This window comes from Bombus vosnesenskii, unplaced genomic scaffold (genome assembly GCF_011952255.1).
Source record: "Bombus vosnesenskii isolate JDL3184/JDL3185 unplaced genomic scaffold, Bvos_JDL3184-5_v1.1 scf7180000013265, whole genome shotgun sequence".
In the NCBI taxonomy this organism is placed as follows: Eukaryota; Metazoa; Arthropoda; class Insecta; order Hymenoptera; family Apidae; genus Bombus; species Bombus vosnesenskii.
Genome location: NW_022882925.1, coordinates 474,298 through 497,793, shown reverse-complemented (window position 1 = coordinate 497,793; position 23,496 = coordinate 474,298). Strand labels below are relative to the sequence as shown.

The 23,496-nt window shown below is 40.0% G+C and overlaps 1 protein-coding gene across 1 annotated transcript; it reads left to right on the top strand.

Annotated features, from left to right (window-relative positions):
• Positions 1-13: 13 nt before the first annotated feature.
• Positions 14-23,277, top strand: LOC117243241 (protein gooseberry-like). Its single transcript, XM_033510543.1, has 7 exons — positions 14-68; positions 9,726-10,039; positions 10,660-10,789; positions 15,857-15,859; positions 17,702-17,873; positions 18,037-18,321; positions 23,016-23,277. The coding sequence occupies exons 1-7, from the start codon at positions 14-16 to the stop codon at positions 23,275-23,277; spliced, it is 1,221 nt and encodes a 406-aa protein (XP_033366434.1).
• Positions 23,278-23,496: the final 219 nt, after the last annotated feature.

The following is a 23,496-nucleotide window of genomic DNA, read 5'->3' as shown; positions in this document are numbered from 1 at the left end:
CACGATTAGCTAGATGGCAGTCAGCACTCTGAACATGGCACCCTATTTCACTGGATATCCTTTCCAAGGTACGTGTGTTTGTTTGACGAGATGATCTCGCGTGTACGTTAATATTAGGCGGTAGAGAATTTTGTATCGAAGAAATTGGAGCAAGTAGAACGTGCAAAGATAAATAACGCGGGAGATTAAATCACTTTAGCAATAATTGTTCAAACAGACATACTGCGAATATATTACAGTTTTATGCAACACTATGAGTTCGTCGTTTTAACTGCTCTGGTGGTTCTAGTGTTAAAGAACGGTTTAGAGGTTTTGTGTTGGAGCAATACGATAGTCTGGAGAGAAATGTGTTTTCAAATCGTGGATAACTGAGATTTTGTTCCGAGTATTTCATTCTTCGTATTGATTAATTAATTAATTAATCGTTCTCGCGTCTCCATCGTCTCTATGTAATTGGCCTATGCGTTATTTCTTGGTCTTCTCAAAAAAATCCCAACGCGGCGTTATTTATTATCTGTAATATCAATGATTATTTATTAAGTGTTATTTTAAAGAGATATTAGTATCCTTTCTTGTATAAATTTATTAGTTTATTTGAAGAAAATTGGTAGAAGCATTCGTATTATGTACATTATGGGACGCCGTTTTCTATTGGATACCGTCGCTAAACACGAGCCACCGAAGATTGTCCGGCGTCAAGGAAAACAGAAGGAATTCTCCTCGTTAGAATTACATAAACTCCTCGTATTTACGATATATTTATTAAAATTAAATTACGATATTTATTATTCGATTCTACGTTACAACTTTACGTATTGAACATATAGGAAGGATTAATATATCCAATTTCCTATGTTGTATATGCATCTTTAATCTTAAGACACTTGCTTTTTCATGGTTAAAGTTTACTTTAGAAGAGTTCGATATAAAATTTCAAATTCTAATGTCTATTTGTAAATTGATAAAAAGTTTCATAAATATTATTTACGAAGATTGAGTACAAATTATTTTGTTTACTGTTTTACATAGGTATTTGTAATTATTCACGTTGAGAATATTTATTACAGGTATTTCGTATTGAGTAGCTATCTTTTTTTTTATCATAAGTTGTCTATTATTAATCTTACACCTATTGGAAAAAAAATCGGTACAAAGGTTGGCATGTATAATACAAAAAGATGGTACATTGCGTCGTGAAATTTGTCAGCGACGAAACGTCGAACTTTTTTCAAAACATAGGTTGTCGAGTGTAACGTAAAAAAATATAGGAATGAGTGTATTTAAAAAATCGGAAGTATCAAAATTCGATGAAAGAGAGCCGTCGCTTACCGTTATATTCGACACCATTCATCATTTTCAGCGCGTATGTATCTCGGATGGTCCGATGCGTAAAAACTTAATTTATGTGATAACATAATAACGGTAGGGACGGATATCAAAAACACTTTATCACATAATGTATGAATTATGATTTCGTGTAATATCTGGCTTAATATTTTATAAATTTTAGACTCTATAACTTGCTCGATTTAATTTGAAATTATTCTTATACCCGTTGAACAATTTCGCGAAACTATTCTGTCGTTAATATCGTTGAGTTTGCAATTTTATTTCATATTAAAGTTTATAAAATTATAGTGTTCGATAACGTAATGTATTATGATAATACGTAGATGTTTCCAATCTTTTCAATTACATTCATGTTCACCTAACATTTTTCTATATCGTCTGCAGCAACATTTTCAAGTATCACCTTGCTGAAATTATTATTCTCAAAGCTTAAACTTCCATAGTAAACGCTTATTTCGATTCTCTTCTTAAATTATCGTTACTTCCTCATCTTCGATTGATAATAACTCGCATATGAATTAATTAATTCGCGAATTCTAACGTTTGAACAAACTTAATAATAAATGGAATCATAGTCGAAATATCGTCTGGAGAGCGATTGTCACTGCAATCCGATGCAAATGAAGATTGCAGAAACGATATGCATCGAAACGAGGCTAAAGTTGACGTTTCGCATACCGACATATATCGACGTCGGTCTCCTCTTCGAGGCTGCTTCTCAAAGGGCAGATGGAACTTTTACAGCCGATGTTAATGGTTTTACGATGCGCTTCGAGTGAATTATTCCCCGCCCGTTAAACGCTTTTGCCTTTTTTTTCCCTTCCACGCCTCGAGTGACCTTCTTCGGACGCATTTCATCTTCGAGTTACGCAAACCGTTTAATTCGGCCCCGCGAAAGCGTGAATTAATTCGGGCCAACGAAGTTTCGACCATTACCGATTCCCATCAGAAACGATGAAAGGTTTCGAATAAACGCGCGTGAAACAAGCGCACGCGCGTTTACGACTTTAATTCGCGGTCTCCATTATACAGGGTTGCTCAATTATCATTATGAGAAACAGAAAATTCTTGTATCTATTTTATTTTTATTTTAATGAGCATGGGTGGCTGAATTTGGGTCATTCTCAGGTGATTACGGCCAATTTTTTTACGTTTGACCATCGTTTCTTACAATGTTGAACGCTTTCTTCAAAGAAACGTAGAATTTTAATCTCATCGTTACAACGAAGTCTACTGTTACATATTTTACAACGAATTGTAATAAAATGTCTTTTATGGAGCAGGTTGCCTAGAATTAATCGACGGGTGCGCTGTAATCGTATTTCATAGAATATACTTTCGCTGTCTCGATTTTTTAAACAATTAATACAATGTCCCTAAATGATAAATAGAAGACAAAGGAATACGGGTATATTTGATTGCTCGGTTTGGAAACTGTGGATCGTTATACATTTATGAGAGAAAATGCAAAAATTTTCAGACTGCACGTAATATGTAAAGTATATATCAATTAGCATAACGCGGTCCAACTATTATTTTCAATTCCGAGGTCGACGACACGGTAAAAGCAACGTATTACATTTTATCGAGCGATGAGAAACCGAATCTTTAATTAAAAATACCCGGAACACGTTACTTTATATTTTTTTACAACGTACTTTTCATTCCATCTAGCGTAACCTCAGAATGAAATATACAACACGATAAATCTTTATCTTACATACCAAACCTTATACGACGTGCTCTGACACATTCTTCAACGCATAACTCAACCAGACTTTCTCCAGATCTTGCACAGACTGATCGTATTGTATCTTTAAATCCACGTCTATGTAAAAAATATACTTTATCATTTAAATCGTTGCTACAAAAATCGCACAAGTTATTTGCTTCTCCAGAAAATTCGTAGCATTTTCGGTAGACGTTGTCATGCGATGGGATTTGTTATGGTCTATGGGATATCGGGCAAATAGGGAAATAATTAACGAGCGGATTAAACACGACGATTAAACAGTAATTAAACCTGAAATTTAACAGGAAAAATTAATAGAAAAGCTTCTTCATCGAACAAACAAAGTCAAGCCCCTGTACCGACGTAGAAATATCAATTAAGCTCCATTCTATTAAATTCGTTCCAATACCCTCGCGTGCTTAAGTTAATTAATTTACTAGTTGCAGAAAATTCGTCCAATAATCAGAGGAATATTTAGTATTACGAACACTTGCAAACAAAGAACAGAAAAATTCTCAATTTAACTTTAAGCGAACCCGACAATCGTTAGATTTCAACTTTTCCGTACACGTGCAAACATTTAAAAACTAAATTGCATATCGTTTCCTACGATGTTTAAAAAATCTGCCTGTCTAATTGTAACTTTTCAGTTTATGAAGAACCCTGCAACGGCACCTGTATCCAGAATAAGTTTCCGCGAGTGTTGGAATAACCGTGCGATCGTTTCCACTTTCGTACAGGTCATAAGAAAAAATACATCGGCCTCGCCAGAATAAGCACGAAATACACGCAGACCCATCGCGTTCGGGGTTAAACATCGTGCGTTCGGCGCCTTTTCTCGGTGAACGCGTATGCTACGTCTGGAAAGAAGTTCGGCTGTGAGGCAGGCCACGCTCGTGGGCGTCGGAACGTGAAAGAGTTAAAGTACGTAGCCAGAGCCGTGGGTACCTAATGTCTGATATCGGATAGGCCGCGGGCGACGGCACGTTGATTGAAGCCTTCGCAACTCGGAACTCACACCGAACGTTAAGTACATGCATCCTCTTGGTACATGCGGATACTCCCACTCAGGTACACGGCCACCTCTTCCTCCTCTTCTTCTGGGCTCTCAAATCGTTTCCCCTTGGCTTTTCATCGGGGCCGCCAGGCGAGCAGGCAACCAGCGATCGAGACACGTTCCCGTCCCGATTGTTTGCGCAATTCGTCATTTATCATGCGGTTACGAATGCTATTCGAAACGAACGGAATTGGTCATTGATTCTTGATCAACCGAGCTCGGAATGGTTAACGAGCGGTTTGTTTTGCCGGGTTTGGCCGCTCTGAAAAATCGCCCGGAACGCGCCGCGTTATGGATTTTAGGTTCGTTAGCTTCGTTAAAGTGCTGGCTCCGGCTGTTCTTATTGATTCGCTGTGATTTATTCCTCGTAGAGATACGTTCGATGAGCTGGCACGTGAATTTTAGTTACTTCATTCTTCGCCGGACTTTTCATTTTAATTTGATCGTTGTATTTCTAGATCGTCGTGGTTCTGTATACGTTCGTGTTTGTTGATCGACTTCCTTGTTCTGCTTTCTAGGGGTCAGTAACTTTTTTATAGATACGACAGCTATTTTATAAAATAATAAATATGTTACGATATACGATCGTTATTATATTTTCATACGTGATTCTAACATTTTCGATACAGCGATAGGCAGCCGCAAATAACGTAGAACATGTAACGATGATTCTTTATCGTAGACGAGTGTTACGTATTATTTTTCAATGTTTCTTATGTATATACATTTTTGTCGCGCTCCTTACGGCCTTGAAATATTTGTCCCTTTGCTTTCGATCGTTCGAAGTTATACTTGCATCGAATAGAAATTGAATCTTTCCTTACTCGTGTTATAAATGTTACTAATAAGAGCAATCTAAAAATACTGTTAGAGAACGAATTAGAGGAGAAATAAATGTGTGAAATGTAGGATAACGAATTCAGGAGATACAATAAATATGTCAGAGTAATGGAGGAATAGTATTCTTCTTATGGATTGCCAATCTAAGCTGCAATTCTATAGTAAAGTAACGTTTAATAACATCGAAAAGAAAAATTCACGTTATTGATGATAGAAGGCGTAGTCTACTTCGTGCACACGAGATTTGATAAATTAAGTATACTTTATGGCCACTGCTAGTCAAATGATATCTAACAAATACCAACACCATTGAAACTCGATAGCCTTAGGGTAAATTTTAATCATGCGAGTTGCGTCGAGCGAATTCAAATCGGGGAAGCCCCTATCGCTTCATATCGGCACGATCATGGATATTAGCGTGATCGCCCACAATCAATTACCTGTTATCAATAATTCATGCTGGGAATTATTTTCTCCATCATACCGAACAGATCGGCCCCTTTTATCTTTTCTACAGGGTGGTCTTAGCTCCGCGACCAGATACAAAGTTCTCAAACATGTTAATGAGCGTCACACGTTTCTTGCTCTAGATCTAGATTATGCTTCAGCAAGTAGTTTCCATCGGAGGATCGAAATACGTTGAAAAACAAAGATAGAGAAGTTGCTCGTTCAAAGATGAACGAGGATATACTGACCGACCTGTTTACGATAATCCTATGACACTAGCATCACATCTTCGTAATACTACGTAACTTACGTCCATACTTTGAAAGATATGGTACTGCTTTTATAATAAATTTTATAATTTTATAATAAAAATTAATTGACACGAATGTTTCTTAATTGGCCATTACACATTAACATTCACAAATCTAATCATCCTAAGCTGAATGAAAACATCCCAAAACTAATCCGATTGCAATTTCATTATCCGAAAAAGAGTCTTCTTGAAACCCAACAGAGTCAACAATTTAAATTCTCTTTGACCCTCGATATTAACCCATAGACATATTCCTCTCTTCCTTATTTCTACCAATTACCACTCACCATCAACGAAGATCCACCTTGCTTCCTTCCCACTAGCCAACATGTATACGCGCTGTTCTACTACTTGTAAAACGTTACTACTTCTTTTATTACTACTACTATCCCTTTACTACCCTATTACTATTATACGAAGATTTTCTACGTGTCCTCCCGTGTCCACATACAGTGAATATGCGTGTCCACCATATGGTCGATACCTTCGAATCACAAGACCGCGTGCTCCTTCATCAATTTCTGGCTACGTTCCAACTACGTGTATCCCTGAGCTTTTTAAACATCCTCGCATAATTCGTCCACGAAAAAGGTATACTACATCCCCGCAAAAAAGGTCGAAGAATTAAAGATTCGAAGATCGAGAAGACTTCCGACGAGACTAAAAAATTCCCAAGAATTACGTTCATCGAAATTTCCTCCTCTGTGTAACGACTATCAGATAGTAGCTTCCTTTAAATCCTCTCAACCACCACGTATATAGCGGATCACCGACCGCGAGTTATTCGAGTAGTCGGTCGCAACAAAGTTGCACTTACCATGCCAGTGCGCAACAAAGTTGCTCTTACCATGCCAGTGCGCAACTTGTAACCGTGTTTCGCTAATGGAGGACACATCGACCGGGTTATGCAGAAAATTTCACATATTGTCGCGCCAACGAAGTCCATGGGGACCCTGAAGAAGTGGCCACCCCGTGACCAGGTCCTTTCGCTCCGAGCCCGTTTTGGATCCCGCGCGACTCTCCTCGCGCGTACTGAGAGAAACGTGGGGCAAAGACGAAGACCGTGAAAAGAGAAAGAGCGAGTGAGATCGAGTCGGCGGCGGCGGTCGGCGCCTTTTGATCTTGCCTGTAATCCCGTCGGGCCCCGCGGCCTGACTGACGTCATGAGAGGTGTCCGAGGGCCGTGCGTACGCGACGATCCGCCTAAGAGCGCGGTGTGTGCGTTGCACGCGCTTGTGGATATGTCCTTACGCGCCTTACGGGCCATCGGGATCCCACCAAGTAGGAGGGAGGGGGATGTAAATCTCGCGGACTTGATGAATGACGAAACGGGACTACTTTGGCGGCACCAGAAAACGGCCGATGGAGACGATGGTGGGGTACATCTTTTTGAGTTATGCCGTGGTAATTAGCAGAAGTTTTCGTAGCAGGTGTTACGAAGGATTCGTGTAACGACAGGCCCATTACTACGATGATTATCAATTTTTAGCGAGTCGTTAGCCTCCACTATCTCTTTTTCTCTCGCTCTCTCTTCCGCTGATTGCCTATCTCTTCAGCATTCGAATTGCGGGCGGTTTCTTTATTTAGGACATTAATTGGGTCTTCTGCGTTTCTTTTCGACTACACGTGCAGTTTCTGCGCGTCGTTGTAACGTAACCCTTGCAGTGGGTGTTTTTTTAGGTGGCAGATAAAATTTCTTTTTTAGCGATTGTTCATCTAATTTGCTGGATTGATCTACGCTCTTGGTATGGTCTCGTAACGAATTCTCAGATACAGAACAAATTTGCTACGTGTGATGAAAATACAAAAGATAATCCTGTTTCTGCCTCGATAAAATTCGAAGTCTAATTTAGTGAAGGATACCTGCATGTTCTTGTCGATCGCGAAAACAGAAAATCTGAAGCGGAATAAAAATCATTTTTATTGGTTTGTTAGCCGTGTTACCTATTTTTTACGAATTACACCAACCGAAATAAGGGTACGTGAATGTAGGTGGAGCAAAAACCAGCGATTTCGAACCGTCGACTTGATCATTCGCAATCTTGTTCCTGAAATTGGAGGGGTGGATAGCGATAAAGTGTCAGCGGATGCGAGAGCATAGAGTTCAATGTTTCGTCTAACATTACTCTAAGAAATGAGACGTCATATACGAGAAGACTTACGAGAGCTCTCTCGCGAGAACACCCCCTCGAGCAACGTGTTTGAAACAATGGTTCTTTATCGCATCCAATTACCTGTGCGCGTCGTAAAGTTTATATCGCGGGTAGCACACCGTGCACTCTTGCGGTTCAGCGATATTTTTTTTTTTTTATTTCAATGCAGATTTACAGCGAATGTACAAATTGACGGGATCGCGATAGAAATTAATTAAGTATTACAGAAACCTAAATCTTCTACACGCGCTGATAATTTTATCTTTGCGTGCGGTAATCGATGGAGGATCTTCGATAATTTCGATAATTTTGAATCCGTAAGTTGTTCAAAATGAAATATGTGGGTGTTACTATTGTACGATGTTGAACGTTTTATTCTTTTCAAAATATCAGACGAGCAGAACGTTGCGAACGGTTATTTACCTATCGCTTGTTTTACAACTGCTTTGATTTGTATATTACGAAACCAATGTGCAAAGAATACACAGAGAACACATTATTCTGCCCTTTTCATAATTTTAAAAATATCGCTTGTCCTAATATTAACATGTTGAAGATATTAAAATGTTGCTTGTTTTAATATCAATATTAATTGATTTCTATAAAACTTGATGAATCTAGAGCATCTTTTATCGATATTATATTCTGTAGACACAATATTTGCATATGCAAAACCATACGCATAGTGTATGAGGTACACGTTACTCTTCTCTTGCTTAGTCATGGATTTCTGTCTTACGTGCAGTTCTTTCTTCGTCGAGTTTCACGATGCGCTTAATAAAAGGACCGACAATAGCATCTCTTTCGAAGTTCCTCCTTCGAAGACTTTTTCAAAGGGTTGCCGCTCCTTCCTACTTACTTTTTCGCTTACATTTTGCTGCTCTCTTGTTTCACTTCGTTATTATAATTAGGCTCGTTAAAGTGGTTTCTAATTGCAAGTAATTAGCGTTTGAGTGGCATTTCGCGTGACACCGAAATTTCTGCACAACTTTTATAAAACCGAAAAATGTCCACTTTATACCAGCGCAGATTTAAGCTTTCGTATTGCACCGACTCTCGCTTTCAAATTGATTTAGAAGTATTTTTACACTGCATATACGATTTGCATGAAATTGCACGCGTGTTTCGATCACTGAAATTGAAATCAGCGTTGATGATGACATTGGTGACTATCTGGACGTTTTATCGTGGTTGCTACTGTTGCAGGATTTAAACATTTTTTAAACAACTAAAATAGATGCTTGTATTATCCACAGAACTTTGGATTTTCTCGATCTTGATAAAAATTGCACGTTCCAGAAGAAAATCCCATAGAATTTAGTTTAATAACAGCGTTTAAAAAAGCTGTACACAAGTTGATTAAAAGACTTTCAGGAGACCAGGTCAACGTTATAAAATTAGAGCAGTTCAAAATGTTTCGTATCTGCAAATGTGATGCACAATAGGAATAATCTTAAAATTGTGCTGACCTCCTGAAAAACCTAATTTAGGATCAACTAACGCGTTTCATTCCCATTGCATACTTAATTTATCGCATATTAACCCTTTCATCTCTAACGAACTTTCTGCGACAGAGTACGCTTGTATAGACATCTTTCTATTCTCGGTGCTCAAACGAATTTAACGTTAAACCGAAAAGCGAAGAAAATATTCAGTAACGTGATACCAGTATCAAATGCGTACGTACATCCTCGGTTTGTAACAAGCGGTTCGTTTGAACGCCATATATGATTTCATAGTCGTGACAGGGTTAACGCGTGTTCCATCCATGCCAGTTCTCACGCCAAGTATCAATGCAAGTATATTACGCATTTCCATCTTTCCTTTTTCCAGGACAAGGTCGTGTGAATCAACTCGGAGGTGTTTTTATCAATGGACGTCCACTGCCGAATCACATCCGCTTAAAAATCGTGGAAATGGCGGCAGCAGGTGTAAGACCATGCGTGATCTCCAGACAATTGAGAGTTTCTCATGGTTGCGTGTCGAAGATCTTGAATCGATATCAGGAAACAGGATCGATAAGGCCAGGTGTGATCGGCGGTAGCAAACCACGCGTCGCGACACCGGAAGTCGAGGCGAGAATCGAGGATATGAAGAGACAGAATCCTGGGATATTCACCTGGGAGATCCGCGAGAAATTGATAAAGGTCTGTTGATAATGTCTTTACGCTATTGATCGCTCCGTGCAAAAATGTTTTATGGTCTATAAGACAATGTTTTTATAATTACGCGTCGTGGTTGTTAATTAAACGACGTGATTCCTCTTTTCCTGACGAATTACTTTAACGATTATTTATTAGAGACAGTTGATTGACATAAGCTACTACGTTTCAAATAAATCGGAATTTTGCTCGTTTATGAGGGGAAAATAATTAATTATAATTTCCTGTTTTGGTCTGGTAATTAAGAATTGGCACAAGAGTCGCTGTAGTAAGTAGATTGCTTGAATAGAATCCGATCGAACATTTTGCGATTGTGCGAGGTTTCAAACCCTTTACCACAATTCTAGCTGTACAGTGATTCAAAATATAAAACGAAAGTCGACACGTACTTTATTTATACAATTTCTAATATATCACGTTTCTCGTCGTATATCATCTACCGTTGAAACATTTCACAGTAAATTCTTGAAGAATATTCAAAGCCATTATGCGATCGTACATTCGGTTAAATATTCAGAATACATGATGGAGGACGTAAAAGGGAGGAAAATGAAGTTTGATTAATTTCCATTAGTATACTAACTGGTCCAACGTGGTTCTGCCAGCAGGATGGTATCTGTGACAAAGCGTCAGCGCCGTCAGTTTCCAGTATCTCGAGACTTCTTCGTGGCCCCACGAATCAGACTCGTCCTGGAGATGATCCTCGAAGAAATCATTCCATTGACGGAATACTCGGTGAGACCATTTCTTTCTTTAAGATCATCGTCGTGTAATTCGATATTTAAAAGAGAAAAAACTACCTGTACATGGAAATCGATAGAGATGTACGACGCGTGTAAATTTGCGAACATTGTCGCTGTTTTAACATCGCGTAAACAATTAGGCCAGCGTAAATGAAACGCTCGAGGTAATCGACCGATAAACGTAATTACAGCGTACGGCTGCGTTAATTGAGTTAAGGTACCGTAGCGATAAATACCGCGTACATTTTGTACCGGCTGAAAAAAAGCTGTAGTTCGCGGTATTACGACGATCCTTGTAACAAATTACGTTATCTCAATGGCGAGAAAAATTTCATCTCCTTCGGCTCCTTTTTTAATAGCGACGCTACTACTATATTTTCAGAATTTATTCCTTCTTGAAATTATATATAGAAGCAATCTATGGTTTATAGTTAGCGTATCAGGCTTGATCCTCGTGTATCTACAACACTCGTACTAATAAGTAAAAATTTCTTCTGTTAGATCGTTGATGAGAGACTTATAGAGTTTATTTTTTTCAATTAACGGGTCGTATTATCCTGACGATATAACGATCGTCTCTTTTCATGATCTATTACTACAGTAAAAGATACTCGGATCCCATATAAAATAACTCTGAAAGATATTACTAATTATAGATCATCCGTATTGGCACGAAAGGCCATTACAATTATCCCCGAGAATATACGTATCTCTATATTCAAACAACCATAATGGATCGTCTACGAGCAGTCGATACACTATTGAAACTTCTTGTGTCTTTCTGTTACTGTATCCACTTTCTACCGTATTTGTCTGCATACACACAGCTCGAATCTGCTGCAGATATGGAGATAACACTTTTTGACAATTCGGAAACGAAGAGACCACGCGATTATACAGGAAATATAATCAAACGAAATTTTGCCTACAAACAACGAAAGAAGTATATAAAAGAGAAAAGGTATATTCGAAGAAAGGAGCACAATTTGACAAATTTTGTTTAGAAAAAGCTACAACATAGCGGAAGGACGGCTCGATTAAAGATCAAGTAGAAGCAAATAAAATTTTGATAAATGTACGCGTCAGAAGCAAAGAGGGTACAGTGTAAAATAGAAAAGGAATATTAAAAAAAAAAAAAAAAAAGTAGCAGAATTTGACAAACATTGTTCAGAAAAAATATCGACGGAGATATAAAAATATCTGCGAGAGTAAAACTCGACCGACCTTCTCTTCCACAAAATCAGCAACGTTTCTTTAAATAAATCTATTCATCGGGAGACTTTTGCTCGCTCGAAGGACTGAATAGTTTCGAGGGCAAGAGGAGATTAACGGGAATATAGGTCCGGCCGGCGGACGTAAAGGGAGTTCCTTTCTTTTTTATTTATTGGTGGCGGTGAAGCTCGCGAAGAAATATTAGGCGTCCCGTGGTGCGTAGATGTGTCGAGTTTATTACCTTGTCGGGAAGATTTAGTTTTGATTAGATGTACGCCGGGGAATTGCAGCCCGATGTAAGAACGGCTGGATGGCCTACCTGTTGATCGGTTTGCACCGCGCCGCGCACAAATCTTCATTTCGTCCTCGGTCAAATTACGTTGTACCGGCTGGCTCGAGAATCCGGAATGCGTTATAAGGCGTTTTCTAAGTGAAATGTTGCATGATTTAGTAAAGTTTGTATTCCCACGATCATATCCTCCGTAGAAGAAAATAGCATTGCTATACCAGCGAGCTACAATTGCACTTCCTTCTCAGGCAATAATCTCTCTGCGTATACTTAATCACGTGAATCGATTCTTCTCATTTTACTACGGATATAAACGGCGTTGCTTGGGAAATGTTTGAGAAAATTAGTTTGTTGCGGCTAATGATCGTCTTAAGTAAGATTTTTTCTTTTTTTTTTTTTTTTTTTTTACGACAGGCGAAAGGGTTGGAAGGGTGTATTTTAGCTTACGATATCCTTTTTCTTACTTTTGTACGGAATAACTATACTTATTCCTTCGGTAGTTTGTGCATATACGTTTTTCTCCGTGTTTCGGTAACACTTGCGAATTTATTTAAAAACAATAAAAATTAAAGTTGTAAAACGTTGAACAGGCTTACTTGAAAAGCAACTTTGCAATGGCTTCGTGATTCCAGTTATTCTTCTTTTTTTTTGACATGAGAAATTCGACAATTGTTCATTGGAACGAGTTTAGCTATTGGTAGTGTTAGAACGAGAGAAAAGTGGATAATTCGACAAATGAAACACTTTGAAGTTGGATTTTTTAATAGATTTTCTTTAACATTTAAAATAATGATTTAATAAATGATAGAATTCATGTATTATATGTATTATTCGTGTATTATAGGCTTACATCGATATTACGAAGCATAAAAATGTAATTAATTAACCGCTATGGCGGATGATACGATATAAAATTGAAATAAAAGACTGGAGTATCGTATCCATCGCCATGTTGACGTGCAGTCGACGTAATGTCAGGAAGGATAAAGAATCTCTTTGAATACTCTCCCCATTGGATGTAAAATCTTTATGGATCTTTTCATTCCTGCTTTCGCGCGACGTAAGGGCAATGAGGTCTTTTGAAACATTCAATCGCGGTTGTGGGTTTTTCGGAGATTTGTATAGAAAGAAAAATAGATATGCATATATGAAATGAAAAATAATAAGAAGTAACGTTACGTAAGTTAGGATTTTAACGCTGCTGGCTGTGATAAATGAAAGGAATTAAAATTATTCTATCAGATTACACTCTTCTATACGCATACTTGTAACGCGGTAAATTTGCAAGAATTAGAAGCCCTGTAAATTACGATAATAATTTTCTACGAATGAAATATTTTCTCACGACTAATTTTCTAATTGTCTTTTAATAAACGAGCTTCCCTTAACTGAAACGAACAACGTCGAATTTAGTCATCGCGCCATAAATAATTTTTTTTATTAAAGTTACAAAAATGAAAAATATCTGCCTCGATACATCGATACTAATTAACTTTATACCCACCTTTACGCTCACCCAAGGTCCTAATTTTTTACTTGCTCTCTATTCCTATGTTGATATATGAAATTATAAGTGCTATTATAAAGTAGCAATAATATCTACCCCGTTTAATTCCACGTAGCGCTTACGTTCGAACACTCGGCTGAGCATTCTCATCCTCGTTAAAAATTAAACGGCCAGTTAGTACAAAACGGAAAGCTAGAAAGCAGCACGAAGGCAAAAAATAGTGGGCAGAAGAAGAGGTTAAGGTAAGAAGAAGAGGCAGAAGGTCGGTGAGAGCCAGAGCAGAGAAAGAGAGGACACGGAGAGGAAAAGGTAGAGCGTGTACACACGCGGCGTGTGGTCTCTCGTGCTCCGTATCCGGCTGCCTCTAATCTTACAAACCGCCAACACCAGAGCGAGCCTGCCGTTTTCTTCGAGGAACAACAGGGTCCGACTCTATTGATTTAGATGTTCCGCTGATCTAAAGTGGTAGTCAAGCGAAACTGTCAGGGATAATGATAATAACTGTCTGCTTCCCCCGACAGTAATTGTTTACACGGTTTTGGACGATTAACCCTTTGCGGTTCTCTGTTTGACTTTATACTGTCGATATTCATCATGCCCTTTGTAGCGTAACGATATCGTTTCGTCGAGTTCAACGAATCTTCGTTACGTTTAACGAAACGCGAGTAAAACTTGATAACGTACATTAATTCCAGATCTTTGATTTATTATTTTATATTTTTTCTTTACTCTATGTTTACAAATCTTTTAAATGTACTACTCTGATGTTGTACATGTAACGAGTCAGACTATTAGATTATTTTATTATTTCGTTTATTATTACGTTTATCGCTGTACGTTGGGAGAAAACATCGAGAAGAAGCCAAAAAGCATCTTTTTCTCACCGAGAAGAATTTAAAGCTGAAAAAGTAATATCCTTCGCGACACTGTGCAAAGAGTTACGCGATTTTATTCAAAGAAGTGTATTCAAAGCGTAGCGTCGTTACGTTAAACGAATGAAAAAATCATACTGTTTAAGTAAACAACGAACGATCAAGATATTTTTCGTTATTTGTTGAAACAAACCACGGTATAAGCGAGCGTTGACTGGCCGTGGAAAGCGTGAAGGCTTGGAGAAGTGGTTAGATGTTCTGCTCAAACCGTCACGAGGATTTACGGCTGCGGCGAGGTCTTTAATCTCGAAGAAACCGCCGTACACTTCGCGGCGTTCAACTTCATGAATTCGAGAGCTGACGTTCGCGCAGGTGCTATTGATTTAGACGTTCGTTCCCGTCGATCGATCGACTTAATTCAGGAATCGACGCATAAATTGCCGTGTCTGAGTCGAAAGGGGAAGAAAATGTAAAAAAAACTTTTGCACGGACGCGAACGAAACTGCGATCACGATTTAATTCGCCTATCACTTTAACGAAATGCAGAAAAAATATTCTTTCGTATAATTTTTTTAAACATTAATCTTCGAAGGTTCGCAAACTCCGATCTCAACTTAAACGTGCGCGTCTAATCAAACTTGAGACACTGTAGCTTCGTTAGTTTAGGGAACTGGAACAAGAAAGTTTCTAAGGAATATTTCGAACGAGGATCTTCCTTTCGACAGACATTTTTAAAATCGAACAATTATAAGAGTGAAAAAACTCTTCTCTTTGGAAGATCGATTTTATTTAATCCGTGTAGATGCGCGTAGCCTCTTGACTCTTTCCAGCACAAGAGACCGAAGAAAGTCTTAATTCTACGAAAATAGTTATATAACAATTCTTTGTTATTTAAGCGATGCATTCGATCTTCTCGAAAATTAAAAAACGACGTATTTGGTATTTTTTAAGAAAATACTTACGGAGAGTAGGTTGCTGGATTGCGATACTTTCGATGTATTGCCACGATAATCTAAAGGAAATTGGGCAAAAATGAGCAGTTCCAATCTCTCTGTTACAAAGTGCAGTATCATTAGTCACGAATAACTGACATTAATAGATATACAACGTCTCGTACGCTTCAGCATTTGGAATGTAATTATAGAACAATTGGTAACGATTAGAAAGGGTGGATCGTAGCTGGTGATGAATACAATTGGGAACAGAGTGATTCTGTGTGAAAAAATAAGTCGAAAATATGCAATAAAATTCTTTCGTACGACGCTTCGTTTCTGAGAAAATCGAGTTTGAAAATTTGCCAAGTATACTTAAACCTGGCTAAGTACCAAGACTAGGTACGAGAAAACAATCGGCAGGGCGTTATTATTCGTGCGAAAATAAGTCGTAAATGTAAAATAAGATTTTTCGTTCAAGGCCTCATTTTCAAGCCTCATATTCCACGCTTTTTACTTATTTTCACGTGTAATTTAACTCCTGTCGATTACTCTTATTCAGTTCAGCCAGTTTTACGTCTACTTGTCATATCATGGAACTCGTTTTTCTCGGAAATGGGGCGTCGTGCGAACAAATTTTACCGTATGTTTCCTTATTTTGTCTCATGGAATATTCTATCCAATTGTGCCACTTTTTACACCTACCACTCTGCATGTCTCTTTATCTGACACCTGTTATCTCAATGTATTGAGTAGCCAACTAAGTGATTGCGGATTTTCTCATTACCACCTAATGACAAAACCCGCAATCACTTAGTTGCCAAGCGAATAAATCGACAAGAATTCACTGACCCTACGCAATTGTTGAATACAATCAAACTTGCGTTTACAACGTGTTCAAGCTGACGGCACAACCGTTCGTCTCGCAACATTTCCAAGATAGAGATTAGAAACAATAGCGGCGATACTCGAAAGGGTTAAACGAAAGGCTGCAGAGAACGAAAGGCAGAAACGTTAGAAGAGGCGCGCAATTACGTTGTCGTAAAACTCGACGTCGATTGGAGAGACGAAAGAGTTTCCGGTACGGAGCCTCGCGAGGGCAGACGAAAGGAAGTATCTCGTGGACGTTGGACAGGCTTTCGTTTAGCTCGGGTGGGACGGGACATGTCAAAGAACTTAATTTCTTCGCGGCGGACCCTAATTTCTCCGGTGTTTTAGTTTAGTATAGGTTCGGCTGGCACGGCTGTAATCAGGAGGGTCTTAATGGTGGGTTGCCGAGTCCGGCGTGTGAACTGTGGGCGTGAACGACTCGCTTCCTATCTTCGGTATCTGACGTGCAGCACGTGCTGGACTGGGAGACCTTCTTGCCGCTATTAAGAAGCGTGCTCCGTAACATCTCGCCGGGATCTCTTGGACCTTTAGCATCGATTCCTTTCGTCGATAAGAGCGCGGCTTCGTCCGCCGCGTTCCCTGGAATTTTCAATTCCTCCTCTTTCGCGTGCCAAGCAGCAGAAAACGCCGCTTTTCATAATTAATTTCATCACGCCTGCGTATACGTATCGTGATTGAGAGAAATCTTTCGATCGTTCGTGATAACACACGCAAATAACTTTTTCCTTCTATCTCCTCATTCGTTGATTGCTTAAAAATAGGAGATTCGTTTTTTAGTATCTTTATGCTGTTGGATACCAGGAATGATCTTTTCTAAGATAATTTGATATTGCACAAAGCGTTTGGTCGGTGACAAGATTTTCCTCGCGATTGTAAGATGAAAAATAGGTTGAGAGTAATAATTCAGCCCTGCGTAGGATTTCGTCGAAATTATTGGAGGAAAGATTCTTTACATATCGTTCGAGCTTACATTACGTGTCTAGCTGACACGATCGGAACCATAGTTTTGTATAATGTACTATGGTCATTGAAAATTGACTTCTTACTCCGGTTCAGGTGCAACAATGATACAATTGCAGTTTTAATAGTATTTGTTCAACTAAGTTACGACGAACGAGAAGAAAATAGTTTGATACGAAGGAAAGATCGACATTATTCTCGTATCGTTAATTAATATTTTTATTTTACATTCTGACTTTAGGAGGCAGCAGTGGCGATGACTCGGACACAGAGAGCGAGCCAGGAATCGCCTTGAAGAGGAAGCAACGTAGAAGCAGGACCACGTTCACTGGTGAGCAACTGGAGCAACTCGAAGCTGCTTTCCATCGGACACAGTATCCCGACGTGTATACCAGAGAAGAGTTGGCACAAAAGTACGTGGAATTTTTATCTTTCTATATAAATGTTACTCTGTGTTCTTATTGGTTTATACAAAATCCAATCACCGATTCAAATTGTTACGATTAAACGAGCAGGATCGTGGTAGTTTCTACACGAAACGATCGACTCAAAATCTCTTTCTCGGTTTCGTTGCAGAACAAATTTGACTGAAGCACGCGTGCAAGTGTGGTTCAGTAACAGACGAGCCAGACTTCGCAAGCAGTTGAACAGTCAACAGTTGAACGCCTTCAACACAATGAGCTTGCAATCGTTTCAAACTCAACATTACGGTAGCAGTGCTGAAAGTTATCAGAGCTATGGCCAAGCATCGGTAGCTGCAGCCGCAGCAACCACGGCTGGTTATCCTCAACATTACAACTATAGCGAGAATTACTACGCTGCTCAGCAACAATGGCCAAGACCAACTGCCGAGAATTACGGGTGAGTTACTATTTATCAAAGACTTTTATTAAACAAGACGATAAAACGTAGGAGCCAGTGAATGATAAACGTTAGAACCGATAGAATTTGATAGAATTCATTGCCTGTCAGGAACACGAAATACAAAGTCAAACGAGATAGCAAACAGAGGCGACGATTTTAACGTTAAACATTTTCTAAACTATCGTTTGCTCAGAGAACTTTCGTTTTCCAAGTTCCACCATCCCGTTAAGCTTCGATGCTTCTTTTTAAACGTATCTTCTCTTCTCTCTTCTCGTAAGAATTCCGCAAAACGAGCGGATCTATTTTTGACAACTGTGTCTCGTTTCCACTGCCAGAAGAAAGTTTTCCATTTGTAATTCTGCGCGCTTCGAACATAATCGTAAGTGGGAAAAATATTAATTCGGTGAAGCTTAAAAGTCAGAGAAGGACCCCCCACGAGGTCCACTGTCGAGGCAAAGTGCACGTTGTCGGGGTAGAGATACATTATCCCGGGCGTTTAAAGCGGGCAAGCCTTACGGAGGGGAAAGCTTTAGTAGAAAAAAGGAAAGAAATGCGGGAGATACTCGGTGAGGAGAAAGAGCGAAGGCAGCCTGTGCTCACAGGGTGTTTCGAACAATTAATTCAGCCATTGTGGCGTAATAACAGGTTGGCGAAATGCTCGCCTGCTGCAGCGTGCTGTTACACGCCGAGTGCAGAGGCCAATTCGCTGCAGCGCAGACCGCAAACGACGAAAGTCCCTAGGAGAAAGACGAACGAAACAGCGAACCGGAGAGCGTAGCGAGAAGTTGAAAGCGGAATCTGAGAATCTGAAACTGGAGAAAAGGAAGAGGAAGGGTTAAATCCGCGACAACCTTTCTACTATATGTGCGTGCACGTCATGTGCAATCTACTGGTCGAAAATTTGTCTTATTCGACAAGAGAACAAGTATCGAATCAAATGTTTGAAATCGGTATGTAGTTATACAGCGAAAAGATTAGATTTCATCGATGGATTAATCGTTGACAAAATACATATCGTTCCTTCCTTATCCTTAGATTCATCTCTATAGTCTTTTCAAATTTCCCTATCTTTCTTCCTATCTTCCTTCCTCTTTATACGGTTTCGAGTGTTCAGTCATCGTTTCATAAGAATCTGCGTAACATTACAGTTCTTAAACTGGAATATTTTACCATATATTGAAAAATGGAGATATATCAGATAAGATACTTCAATGAAAAAATCAGGTGTCTGATAAGACGAAATATTATGATGCCCATGGTGTATTAAAGTAGCGCCCAACTTTAACGAAACGAATCGATGAACGATGATTACTATTTGCAAATTTAAAATACAAACTTGACGATATACGATTCGCTTGATCTCCATCGAAGCTACCAAAGACAGGAAATAACAGCGAACTACGCTACTGGCCGATTTGCTTTGAAAGTCATGAATATTAAAGACGATTCGAAACTGTGGACCAGCGTAATGTACCACGCGAATAGCTAAAAACAGACGACGAAGAAATGACGAGCGTCGAACTGTTTCGAACCGTACGAATCTCTGGGCGATGGAATCCCTGAAGAGGAGAATCGGCCGAACGAGCGGGGAAAAGCAAAGAAAATAACGAGAAAGCGACGCGCGGTGGATGAAACAGGTGAGACGAAAGACTCCCCGAGGAGGAAAAGAGAAGAATGAGAAGAAGGCAGACGAAGGAGAGAAAGAGAGTTGTTGGCTCGGCACGGCGAAGCAGCCGGGACCCCACCGACACGTTTTCTGTGTGGTCCTCAATTATGTTGCTTCTTCGGCCCCCGTAATGAAACGCTACCGGCTAATAATCCAACGCGGGTCTTGATCTTCGCCGATGATCCAGCTTTAACCGGGGGACTTCGTGGCCTCTGCTTCACCCCGGAAGCGGTTCGACCTCGACTGCCACGATTTTCGGGTCTGCCTCTACGAAATTCCACCGACACCGTAGACATTACCGCGGACCATTTTTCATTCGTTTTATCGGCCTCGTGGTAGCCGCGCGATCGCGGAAATCACATCGGGCAGAAGATTACGCCACGCGATTCGATTCAGCTGAATATCATCGTCGTTTGAATTTCGCGGCGCACCGCTTTCAAGGTGCACGCGTTTTATGGATATCCATTTGCGTTTATACAGGCGATAATCATCGTGCCAGCCGTTCTCTCCGTTGTTATTAAAAACGAACGCCAAGCATCGGAAATATAATGAAGTAGCGTTTTACCTTTGGTTAATTGACTTTGCCGGAGAAGGACAGCAGGCATTTTATGCGACAGTAACACGTATGCGTCGTTCCGATGAAATTTCACAGGGAATTGGGATGTTTGAGGAGCAAAACGACGCCGAAGCACGAGAGGAATATTAATGGTTCAAAATACAGGAAGCTTTGGAGCGGCCAAAACAAAGGGAATTATATTAAACGCTAACGCGATCGTTAGAGCAGTCAGAGATATTTCCAATTTCATGTTCTATATTTTGAAATTTGCTTTCGTTGGATATTGCACCTATATCGCTGCTGAATCATTCCAAATTACTTTCGAAGTCTCTAGTCATGTTCCGTCTCTGGTGCAGAAACGTCAAGGAATAATTACACTCGTGTAGTCTTTCGATTTTTCATATAAATAGGTGAAAATTAATTTTTCCTAGATATTTATTATCTTGCTACACGCCAGTGATCTAATTATAAGAAGACTGCAGTTCTACGTAACAAGATTATACTTGAAACATACAGCGTAAAGTAAGTGGAATTCGCTGTTCTTGTTAGAACGACACCATCGACTTTCCTCGCTATCTGCGATCGAACAACGGAAACATACGATCGGATAAAGATATTCGAAGTTGGTTTAATCGAGCATCGATAAGATATCTCCCCGGTAAAGAACCCTCGTGTGAAGGAAATGTCAGGATGTTTCACCGAACGTGCAAAAATTTCAAACCAGCCCATCTGTAAACGCCTTTTGCCAAACGAATTCTCCAGCCGCTCGCCTCTGCCTTAATTTCAGCGAGCGTCGATTGTAAATTATTCGTTGCAGCTAAAGTTCGCTGGAATTCATTAACAATTCCATAGAGCTGAATATGATTTGTAGCGTTGGTTGGCTAGAGGGAAATAGATTCGTAGAGCACGCGGGGACGGTCGATAAATCGTGCAGCTTCCGCTGTACCGTTTCCCAGAAGGAATTAAGGTGCAAGGACGAAGAGGACGAGAAAGGGTGGACGAGAATACGACGAAGGAAAAAGGCGCGCGGATAAAGGAAGAAGAAAGGAGAGAGAGGAATTAAATGGTTCCAGCATCGGCACGCTTTAGGGTCCTTAACCGTGCTGCTGTGCCGAAACGGTCAAAAGGGCCGCTACTCCGTTTTGAAATCGGTTGTTGGCAGCCTCGACACGCCCTAAACGATTCGTACTCGTACGTGTGCGAGCGTGAAGCTCGCTGCCTTGCCCCGGTATCGGTTTGCAAACGAGCAGCGAGCTTTGATTGCACGGCGAAACGAGGGAGAAGTTGGCCGGCGGTTACTTTGAGACTCGCGAGAAACGAAAAGAGAATTTCATCGGGAGGTTATGCGCAGGCGAAACTGCCCCGCAGTTTTAATACTTTGATACCGTCGCGCCTGCGCTCGCCAGGAACGCCGCGTCGTCGACCTGCTTTACATTCAGCGTAACATGCGTATGAATTTCGCTGCCTTCTGCGTTCCCCATCTCTCGCGATCATCTCATCCGCGGATACTCACGATGCACGTAGATCTGCGCTTTATAGGCCGTGATTCTTTTAATACGCCACCGATGACTCTCTAAGATCGGACGAGAGATTCTTTCTTTTTGTCGTATCGATCAGAGTGTCAGGTAATCAGCAGATGCTGCGAAGGAGTTTCGTTTTCAGGGCAAATTGGAATGCTTGAGGTTTAGAGAAATTAAAATCCTTCCGTAATATAAACTGCGCATAGTTGAGGCAACTAACATGTTCCGCTCGTTTCTCCTTCGAACCGTAGATGTAAGATCGGATCATAGGTGGTCCTATTAATTTGTTTGTTAATTAATCTCGTAGAAAACGTGGTACTTATCGAAGAAACGAAAAATTGGTTTATACGTTCGTGCGAGATAACGATTCGAAATACGCAGAAAATGTCTGTGAAAGATGCAGAATCGCAGAAAGTAGATTAACAATCGCAACGTTTAGGATTCTTCGATTGAAACTTCATCGAGGAAGTTTCACAAAATGCAATTCTGGTTTGCAGAGATATTTGAACGAAATAATAAATTCTTCGCTATCGATCGCTGAAATCGAACATTTATTCGTATAGAAACTTCTTTCATACAACGACGTATCGTTTTAATTACCAAGATCGATATTATGTCAGGAATCAAACAAATTTGTATCGCTATGTAGTTAGTTACACTTCCCTTTATTTTTTCCTTCAAGAGTAGCTGATGATCGCACCAGAGAAGTTTATTATATGACGTACATAATACCAGGGTACAAGTTGATTACACGTATACCTAACATAAACGATTTTTCAACTAAATAACTTCAGCAGCGCTACACTCACGCAGTCGCACATAAATTTCCCTTCTCTGATGTAACAGAAGTCGGAGACTGTAATTACGACGATTAACTCTGCCTCTCCTTATCCTTGAACAAACCCGAGAAAACATCCATTGCAGAGCTCCGTTTCTTTTTTCGTTGCAGATTGTTCAACGCCTCTCACTACGGTAGCAGCAATCTGGCCTCTAATCTCACTACCAGCAATTTGAATCTAGGTAGCCTGAGCGGCAGTGTCAGCCCTACAGCGTCCAATATGAGCGCGTGCATGGTCCAGGGTGCGTCTTCAGGGGTGCCAACCCCGGCAGGGATAAACCATCACGTAACACCCCACAGCCCCAGCGAGGCGAAGAGCGGCTATCCTTATCTGGGTGGAATCGAGTCGCAGGTCTGTGGCAGAGTTCACTGAACCGCGGTAAACAGTTCAAATGGCAGAAAGAGAAAAACGAGAGTCCAGTAACCGAATTCTTTTTCCTGTGTAACTCCCTTCGAGAAGATTACACTAAATTCTAGAAAAACGTGAAAGTTCTAGAAAATCTAGATCTTTCATTTTCGAATTTACCGTACGAAATATGTAACGTCATGGAAAATGTACAACGTTACAGCGGAGGTAAAACGAGGAAATCTA